The sequence below is a fragment of the Tuber melanosporum genome (assembly GCF_000151645.1).
Source record: "Tuber melanosporum whole genome shotgun sequence assembly, scaffold_177, strain Mel28".
NCBI classification, from domain to species: Eukaryota; Fungi; Ascomycota; class Pezizomycetes; order Pezizales; family Tuberaceae; genus Tuber; species Tuber melanosporum.
The window spans coordinates 119,798-129,873 of record NW_003298838.1 but is presented as its reverse complement, the minus strand read 5'-3'; the positions used below and the strand labels follow the sequence as shown (position 1 = coordinate 129,873).

General features: G+C 44.0%; 2 protein-coding genes; both read left to right on the top strand.

The window, feature by feature from the left end:
* The first annotated feature begins 1,606 nt into the window (after nucleotides 1–1,606).
* GSTUM_00003530001 (uncharacterized protein) lies at nucleotides 1,607–3,803 on the top strand. XM_002837146.2 has 7 exons: nucleotides 1,607–1,835; nucleotides 1,920–2,136; nucleotides 2,205–2,302; nucleotides 2,372–2,786; nucleotides 2,839–3,327; nucleotides 3,384–3,479; nucleotides 3,537–3,803. The coding sequence occupies exons 1-7, from the start codon at nucleotides 1,698–1,700 to the stop codon at nucleotides 3,701–3,703; spliced, it is 1,620 nt and encodes a 539-aa protein (XP_002837192.1). The 5' UTR covers nucleotides 1,607–1,697; the 3' UTR covers nucleotides 3,704–3,803.
* Nucleotides 3,804–3,954: 151 nt separating this feature from the next.
* GSTUM_00003529001 (uncharacterized protein) lies at nucleotides 3,955–6,443 on the top strand. XM_002837145.2 has 7 exons: nucleotides 3,955–4,083; nucleotides 4,177–4,979; nucleotides 5,038–5,393; nucleotides 5,441–5,485; nucleotides 5,543–5,595; nucleotides 5,645–5,975; nucleotides 6,033–6,443. Exons 1-7 carry the CDS (start codon nucleotides 4,041–4,043, stop codon nucleotides 6,040–6,042), a joined length of 1,641 nt encoding a protein of 546 aa, XP_002837191.1. The 5' UTR covers nucleotides 3,955–4,040; the 3' UTR covers nucleotides 6,043–6,443.
* Nucleotides 6,444–10,076: the final 3,633 nt, after the last annotated feature.

Here is a 10,076-nt window from a genome sequence, read left to right as displayed (position 1 = left end):
CTAACTATCTGAACCAGGATTGTTACAACTAAAAGCAAAAGTAATTTTTCATTTATAAAAAGTGCATAGAAGGAACTTTCAGTTTTTTGGACAAAAAACATGCCACAGAGGTCATCTAGAGTTCTAAAATATCTTTTGAGCTACTGCATACCTACTTTACATAGCTAGTTATATGGTTAAGCAAAAATAAATATTTTATAGTTAAGGTCCAATAGTCAGGTTTTAACTTATCTAAGCTCAAATCATAACATAAACATGTCATTGGACTCAAGCAAGTCCTTAGCATAAGATCCGTCACCTATAATTGCGTCATGTGCAAAACATAACAAATCATAATATCAACAAATCATATAACTCAAGTGAGTCATATGCACAAGACCTATGACTTATAACTTATAATCAAGTCATGTATGAAATCCTGTCATATCTGTGAAATTATAGCAGTAATCTACTTGATACCAGCCTTCCCAAAGTATATTAAATTACTACTAGGCATCAATATTGGTAGAAATACAGCCTGTTATCATTATTAGACTTTGTATAACTCCTATATTGTAGCTCTATTTTTGTATTCTTGTGTCCATAAAGATAAATCTTAAATTGTTAAATTAAAACTTATTTTGCAATAACCTAGGTATAAGTTGTGCTTTATATTGAGTGTGTTCTACAAATTCTGTGTTTAAATGGTAGTATTGTAATATTGGTTACTACATTTAGTAATGTTCTGTTGTATCCTATTACATCCTGTTGCACCTTCTTATATCCTGACATTGGTTGCTATGGGTAATTGCATCATAGATTGGAATTATCTTTCCAGCATTCTGTGGATTAAATGCACAGGACACACTGAATGCAGATATTTATTTTTGCTGACATGGATCTGCCTCCTTTGGAAGATATTGTGATGGATATAGAATACACTTTCAAGTACTAATTGTATGGCAACAATATCCAACTCTTTTGCTATGTCTGGGAAGGACATTTGCCAGTACTCTTCATCCAGTGAGGATTGTTCTCACAGGGCATTGGATTTTGGAAAAAACCTTCTAGAAACCATTGCTTTCTCCTATAACCAGGCATATCCACCAGGCAGGATAGAAGATCATTGATGTCTGTGAAATTAGCAGCTTGATTTTATGATATGTTAGACGGTACTATCAAATTTGATTATGGAATTGAAAACCTTTGCTCTGTGGATAACACAATAGGCCGTTTGCATTGGAATACCAATTGTCTCTCCAGTCTTCGGAAAGCTCCACTTTGCGTGCCAATTTAATGCCAAGATGTCAGCTCTTGGTGGCACAGAGAGTCTTTGGCCCAATCCGATTCCACAATGTGTAGCAGGCATGACCGACAACTGTCGACACACCAAAATTGTACTGTCGAAGCAGCAGAATCATAGTAACACTCATGGCATTAGGGGTGGGTGATGCGGATGTCATTGGAATTGTTACCGTATGATGTTAATTGTTTCTCAACATGCCCTAGTCCCAAGCAGGTCCTTCTGATTTCAATCGGGCCACTTGTGTATTGCGAGTTCGCTTCGTAGCGAGACGCACCATAACAATTTCCTCCCGCCACTTTTAGCCACTTTAACCAACCATTACGACAACCTTTTTTCCCTCTTGCTCTCCACTGCCGACAGTTTTTTTCCTGTGCCGTTGTTGCTGGTGTTGTCACATTTCGCTTCATCAACAATGGACACTACTTCTAACGGTCTCACTGTAAATGCACTGACGGAGTACTCTTCAAACGTCCACGAAAAAGGAAGTGGGAGGAATAGTCCAGTTTCATTCGTTCCTTTGGGTTTTAAACATGAAGATGGGAACCCAGATGTAAGCCAATTTGCTTGGTACTTTTTTTCTCGTTTCGTCTAGTCTTTGAATTAGAGCTAAATGGCGAGATGGGTGCAAAAACAGTACTTACGTTTGATTCTTACATCGAGAGTTTACGATGTTGTCAAAGAGACTCCCGTTACGCCTGCTACGAATACCAGTGCTGCGCTGGGGTGTAGGGTTATTCTCAAACGGGAGGATTTGCAGCCAGTATTCAGCTTTAAGCTTCGCGGAGCTTATAATAAGATGGCTCATCTACCAGCCGAGGAGAGATGGAAGGGTGTTATTGCTTGCTCTGCTGGTTTGCCCCCTCATTCCAATATCTATCTCCTTTCATTAACCATCGCTAATCGCAGCACTCGATTACAGGAAACCATGCACAAGGCGTCGCCTACGCTGCTAAACACCTCGGTATTCCTGCCACCATAGTTATGCCTACCGCGACACCAGACATTAAGCACCAGAATGTGAGTAGGCTGGGTTCTAGCGTAGTACTTCATGGCAACGATTTTGACGCAGCGAAAGCGCACTGCAAGAGCCTGGAAGTGAAGTACGGACTCACCAATGTTGCGCCGTTCGACGACCCGTACGTGATTGCTGGGCAGGGGACTATCGGTATGGAGTTGTTGCGTCAGTGCAATCTCGAGAACCTCAAGGCGGTTTTCTGCTGTGTTGGTGGTGGCGGGCTTATTGCTGGTGTGGGTGTCTATATCAAGAGGTTGGCGCCACATGTTAAGGTAATCGGTGTTGAGACTCTTGATGCGAACGCTATGGTCGCCTCGCTAAGGGCTGGTGAGAGGATTACCTTGAAAGAGGTGGGGTTGTTTGCAGATGGAGCTGCGGTGAAGGTTGTGGGGAGGGAGACCTTTAGGATTTGTAAGGAGTGTGTTGATGAGATCATCGAGATCTCCACTGATGAGATTTGCGCTGCTATTAAGGATGTGTTTGTTGGTAGGGTTGCACACTTGAGTTTGAGCAGGTTACATTTCTAACGGTGCGAAAGATACCCGCTCGATCGTAGAACCGGCTGGCGCTCTTGCATTGGCTGGATTAAAGAAATATGTCACTGTCAACCGCCCGACTGATGAGAATGATACATTCTGTGCTATTTTGTCTGGGGCTAATATGGACTTTGATCGCCTCCGCTTTGTGGCCGAGAGAGCAAGACTTGGAGAAGGCAAGGAGGTTTTGCTATCCATTGTGATCCCTGAGAAGCCGAAATCCTTTCTCGAGATGATGCATTGCGTCCTTCCTCGCTCAGTTACCGAGTTCTCCTACCGTTTTGGAGATTCCAAATCGGCGTCCATTTTCATGTCTATTATTGTTCAGGACCGTGCCTCTGAGATTCCCAGCGTATTGGGCCTTCTTAGAGAGAAGGGCTGTTATGCTGAGGATATCAGCGATAACGAGATAGCGAAGTCGCATGTTCGGTATCTTATTGGTGGGAGATTGCCTGATGGGTGTGATTCCGAGGAGAGGATATATAGGTTTGGTGGGTTTGTGGTAATATTGGGGTTGATATTGAACCATGCTAACGTTTGAATGTAGAGTTCCCTGAGCGCCCCGGCGCCCTCGAGAAGTTTCTAAGGTCTTTACATCCCGACTTTAATATCTCCCTCTTCCATTACAGGAACCAAGGTGGAGGTATTTTCCCATTAGATCCTTTGTAGGAATTGCACACTGATCCAACCTTGCAAACAGATATTGGAAGGGTTCTTGCAGGAATCCAAGTCCCATCTGGCAAACGCGAGGACTTGGAAACCTTCCTCTTTAACCTCAAATACCCTTTCGTCGACGAGACTGAGAATTCGGTATACAAAAAGTTCATGAGACCCATTGCTGAAAAGTTGGATGGCGTTAGTTTATAGATAGATGTTTTTGGGTTGTCATTTCTGTTTTCCATATTTACGGTAGAAGATTTTATAGGGATGGACTGGGTAAATCCCAGAAAGATATCTATCCTTCGTGCAGTGCAGTGCAAGTTAATACCGGTGTGAACATTGAGTGATACACAGTGACAGGCTTCCGATACTAGAGCCATAATAATATTATGTAAGTAATGTGGGTTAGGGTTGGGCTACAATACTGCCTGTACTCGTAGGAGATCATCCAAAGCTCAATTGTCAGACCTCCAATAACTTCATTGACACTCCATCAGCACATTTTCTAGAATAGCTTTTGCCAAGCACTCCCAGATAAGCCAAAATGGGCCAAGCACATTCTTCCAAACAGCCCGCTCAACCTTCCGGTTTGTCTGCCCCTTCTACATCCTCAGAATCCAATTAAAAATTCTTCTTATTGCCGAGTCACCTTGAATAACCCAAACCATCCGCCAAACCAGCAGAGGAACTCTCCCGCTGCCTTGCACAGCGCTTTGCCGACCAGAGCTTCAGCGGCGTAGAGCTCTACTCGTTCAAGGACAACTTCCGTACGCTAGCGGACGTGCATAAGTCTAAGACCAGCCGCGCCGGGCTCTTGTACTGGAGCGAGGATACTCTGATCAAGTTCCTGGCAATCCCGGACTGCCTAGAGGTGGGAGCGATACTGTTCTGTGCCGCGTCTTATATCGGGGCGTTCCCGTTTCCGAGTCTCGCCCCAGTAGTGCTAGACTTTGAGGCGTTGGTGAAGGTTGTGGTTATCCTAACCGGCAGGTACAAGAGTGTTATTCGGAGGAGGCCTGATTCATTGAGGTTGTTGTTTAGGTCTTTAGCGGTTTATGATCGGGGGGTTCACCAGGAGGGAGGGGGTAATGGTGGGATGGGGAAGGAGAAAGGGAACGAGGTAGACGTGGACGTTTCGTTAGAGGACAAAGAGGGCGAAGGGGGTGAAGATGAAGATGAAGATGACCTTTCGCTTGCCGCTTTGGACGCGCTGGACGCAATTGAAGCTTTTGGGCATGCTGAGAAGTTGAATATTCACCATGCACGTATTCCACTGGATATCATGAGGAAATTGATTGCTTTCTTACTAGCGATTGCTCCCCTGAGGCCTAGCCAGCCCGTAGCAGATTTCTCGGATAGACTTACACCTGATGCTCTCACGGGGGTGCGTGGTGTTGGAGAGTGCATTCTCCGAGGGTTCAGGTGCAAAGATGAGAAAGGGGTGCTATATAGCGACTTTAAACCAACGATCAAGAAATCATTGGTTTGCTTCCTATTGCATTATTCTAACTGCTCGCGGTTACGAAATCTAACCCGCATAGCCATACATGTTCACTCCACTAGAACCCCTCTTCGAGCACCTCCTCTTCAGCAAAAATGTCGACATGTCTATAGCCACACCCTCCAATAACTCTGGGCCACCAATTCCGCTACTCTCCACCGAATGCCAAATAATGGACCTCAATCTCCTCGGCCAAATCTCTTTCTTCATCCCCGGCACCCACCTCTGGCATCGACTCCGGCTCCTATATGCGGGCTCAGAGACAGGCTTCAGCATGGGCTCCGTAGAGACCAAAGTACTAAAATGGGCTGCCCCAACCCTCCTCCTTGTCTCGGGAATACGCATCCCCTTCCCCGTAGAAACCCACGCTCAACAAGCCTTCCTGGACCGCATACCGTCAAAGAAATACCTCTCACCTTTGGGCACCCGTACTGGAAGACTAGTCTTCGGTGTATTCCTAAATGTCCCGTGGAAACATTCACACAAGGGTTTGGCAAAACTAATCTTAGGTTCTCCGTTCTGTGCCGGCATTGACAACTGCATAGATTGCTTCGGCGACGCCGAGTCTTTGATCTTCCAGCTGGAACCTGTGCACGAGGTATTCCACGCGTCTGGGGCTTCCACAGAGTATGCTTACTTTAATAAAGACGATGGCATAGGGTTCGGCTCGCCAATGCAGAAACTTAAAAACCACTGCAGCCAAAGCTACCTCAATCTCGGCCCTGTGTCGTTGACGTTTGGCCACTCACTCGAGTATGGCATTTTTCAGAACACGGGGGGTGGCGGCGCCTACAATAGCACCGGAGACGAAGATTACTACACTCGGGACGTTTTCGAAATAGAGGAGATTGAGGTTTGGGGTTGTGGTGGGGATAGTGAGGCCGAGACAGAAGGCTCGGGCGTGGGAGGAACAGGAAGCGCTGGTGCGCAGGCAGATTACGCTTGGGAAGGGTCCTGGGGCGGACAAGGCTTCGGGGGGTGGGTTTTCTTGTCATTATTGGCTGGAAGCTTTACTAATTTCCTTCCATTATGTAGGCGTTGCTAGAGATAGCTGGGCAGAGTAGGAGAGTGGAGAGTATGCCTTGTGCTTTAGTCTACTTTTTTGGTGGCATGCCACAAAGTTGACCACTGGTTCTTTGCCTCGTTTCTCTTACTTTCGATTTTTTCATACATGGCTTGGCGACTACGGAAGTTAATTTACGATTAGACCCCCGAGCAGCATTGCACTGCGCCGTAACATTGGAACATTGGGCTGGCAGAATGGCGTTGGAAACGATAACCTAATATTGGTGCTATCATATGCAGGGTTGGTCATTCGTTTATTATTCTACCGCCTGCCGGTGCAAGTGTCTACCATCGTTATCTAGGACGGAGGGAGGAAAAGGAAAGGGGAAAGAGATGCAAGTATGATATGTATGATAGACTAACTATCATACCAATTCCAAGAGGGGAAATGGTGCCGAAGTCCCCACCGCTGAGAACCCCTTACGACAGGTGATACAGGAACTAAATGACATCGCACGACCGGAAGCAATTACAAGCGCAGGGTTTCGCGTTGAGCCTCACCTCGGAAAACCCTAATACATCAATAGCAACCACTGTAAGACTAGCAGCGCCAAAACCACCTGTTAAAAAAGAGAAACCCCACCATCTCACATTAACCGCACACTCCACCGTCCAACTCCCCTCCTCCAGCACATCCGGGGCCCGCATGCGATTCGAATAAGCCGCGCTCCCGCCGGCGAGCTGCAGGGTCGGATTTCTCCCCAGAGAGCCTGTTCCTTATCGTACACCGGCACTGCAGAGCGGGGGCAGTGGGGGGCGGTGAAAGCGTAACGTTTATGCACTCCCGCGACAGATGCGATGTCGTGTGGGATGAGGTATAGTACAGTCGTGTCCGGAAAGTTTTCGTACCCTCGCATGGGAACCACACAACCACAACCCCCAACCATAAAAATTTCAAAAAAAATGTAAAGAATTCAATTAAAGAAAACATGATAGTATTGCTAGTAGACAATAAAAAAACATTATTACCATTTTGTATGGCCTCCATTTGCATCCAGTACAGCTTGCATTCTCTCAGGCATCCTATCTATCCATCTATCCAGCTTCTCTTAAGGAATTAAATCTCACTCTTCTTTTGCTGCCTCAAACAATTTAGCTGCACTATGAGGCCTTCTTTCCAGTCTGGAGAATCGCTTGGTAAGGGCTCTTTTGAGTAGTGCCCATGCGTTCTCAATAGGATTGAGATCTGGTGAGTTGGGTGGCCAAGGGAGTATTTTGTAACTACAGTCTGCTTCCAATTTTCGATTTTCCTCACCACTATGCCAGGACGCATTGTCTGCAGCAAGGTAGATATTGTTAGAAGGTCTATCCAGATCGTCTATAAATGGAATAAGGTAAGGCTGGTGGATTTCCATTGCATATTGGTGAGAGTTTAGGCCAAGTCTGTATCTTTTACTGGTCCTTTCCTCCTCCCTCCTCTTTCTCGCCAGAATTAACTTAGTCTTTCCTCCCTTCATCATTGCAGCATATACTCCAATGCTAGTTCTTCTAGACTTAAAGCTAGGCTTTAAGTTTTTTTCTTCTAGCTCTTCATCAGGTCTAACTCTGACCTTTCTTCCTGTTGGATTTGGGTCATTAACAATGGTGGCTTCATCCACAAAAACAACCCAATTCTATGCCCCTTTCCAGTTCCTCCTTCTAGCAAACTCCCTTCTTTTCTCCTTTCATCCTTTTCTCCAAAAAGGCTTTTTGCTAGGTATCAGAAACTTAAAACCAGCTTCTGATATGATCTTATAAATAGTGGTTTTACTAAGACCAATATTCACTTTTTTGGTAATGTTGCGTAATGCTAAATGAGGCTCAGCATCAATAACTGACTCCACTATCCTTTTTTTTTCTGTTGGTAATCTTGGTTTGTCTTCTACCTCTTTTTGCATAGTAAGTGTTTCAACCCCTTGATTTAGCTCTTTTTACCACAGACTGAACAGTTGACTTGGATACACCTAAAGACTTAGAAATTTTGTCATATCCCATATCTATATGTTTATACACAGTATAAATTTCCTTATTCAGGTCTTCTCTTACTCTTACGTTATGTGGAGAGGCCATGGTAAGGAGGGTTGTTGTGGTGATAACGTGTTACAGGGTTGCACTTCAAGGATACGAAAACTTTCCAGACACAACTGTACTATGCAGCACGCACTGCTGCCCTCTAGTGATCGCACTCAGACTGACAACCTGCCAACATGGGTTCAAAGTAGCTAGTGCACCGCCAATCACCCTAGGGTCTCTGTATCCCTCTCCGACCTTGAACTAAGCCGACTACAACTACTGTACCATCCAAGCGCTTCCAAAGGCATATGCCACTGAAGATGCAGCCATGGTACGGGATGAGCTGCTCAAGCTCAAGGTGCCTATTCCAACTGTGGTAGAACAGGATACCTCACAGGAAACTAACTCGTGAGACGAATAGACAGGTAGCATACTGGAGTAGATGTTGGAGGTTGAGAATGCCTTTTATAAGGTTTTGTGAGGAGGGTGCGGGTATAGATGTGATGGCGTATGATATGGAAAGGGTGGGAGGCAGGAAGAGAGGCAATCACATGAATTGACTTGTATGTATGCCACTGTGGAAGTGGCATACTGTGATATGACGGGTATGGTATGACAAGGTATGATATCTATGATATCTCCCGGTATGATAAGTTAGTAAAAGCAAAGAACTACAGTATGGTTTTGAAGTAACTAGAACCTGTACCAATCGTGTTGCAAAATTTGACGCCTTATGTAATCAGGGTAAGAGGTAACTGGCAGCAAATTTTGCCTCCACAGGTCTCTAATATACTTTATGTTAAGTAGCTCTTGGTATTATCATTTACAACCAATTCACTGATTTCCAAAAAGAAACTGATTGTAAATATATAGTACTAGTGTATATTCTAATTAATACTAACTGAATGGTATTTCGAAATTAATCAATCATTTCATATTAGTTCTAGTTTCATTCAACCACATGATGATGTAAAGTATACTTTCTGTGTACAAGACTTTCATACTCCATTGATCTATACACTGTATTAGATTGATAGGCGTCCATAATCTTCTGTACATGGGGTTAGTATTTCCAAATTAATTGTTCAGAAACTCCAGCCAAAGCTTTTGGCCTTAGGCATTTTAAAGACTCAGAGTCATACATACAATTCACCCTTGTATACCTCTTTGCTACCCCACTGTAATACTCAATAAAATTGACTTCAAAATAGAAGGCAGGATAAAAAATGACCGCATGGCCTGTACCTAAAATCACTTAGAACAATTGATTTTTCTGAGCTTGGAAGTCTGGTTGTACAGCCAGTGATACAAGGGCACAATAGTATCTACCCTCTAAGCAATGAGGATTATGAATGTTGGATATCCCTGTACTTGATGAGATAATACATTGTGTTAGAAACTGTCCCTGATTTTGTGGTCAAAGACCACACTCAGTCAAAACAAGTTTAAGTCCTTTGGGTATTTTATTGGAAAGTACAAGATACTGTATAAAGCCACTATTTAGGTGGTTGGGATCAACAGTAAATCTATCTCACAAGCATTTTACATTTTCTCCATCAGGCTCCAAATACATTTCTGAAATATGTAATACTTTATCTGCATACTCAAGGAGTAATTTTGCATTACCAAATTCAAAAGAGGCCCTACAATGAGGAAATTGAGCCTGAAAGCATGGAATTGCTTTATTGACCATGTGGCTAATTAATCTTTCTACATTCCACCAGATATCTCCTCCACACTTCAATAGCTCGCAGGTTTTACCATCTTCAAGCCATCTGACCAGTGTAAGGAAGAGTGAAATATGTAAACCCTGACGATAACCTTTTTTGAAATGGTGATTACACAGGATGGATCTAAATGTAATGTTTTCTATCATTATGTAATGATCGTACTCCTTCTCACTCAGTTCTTCAACAGGTAATGATGTTATCTTGCTCACTGGCTTGATATCGTGATAGCTTAGAGAACCCTTATCTTCCTTCTAACTTTGAAAAACGATAATCTGCTTGTACTCACAGTTTC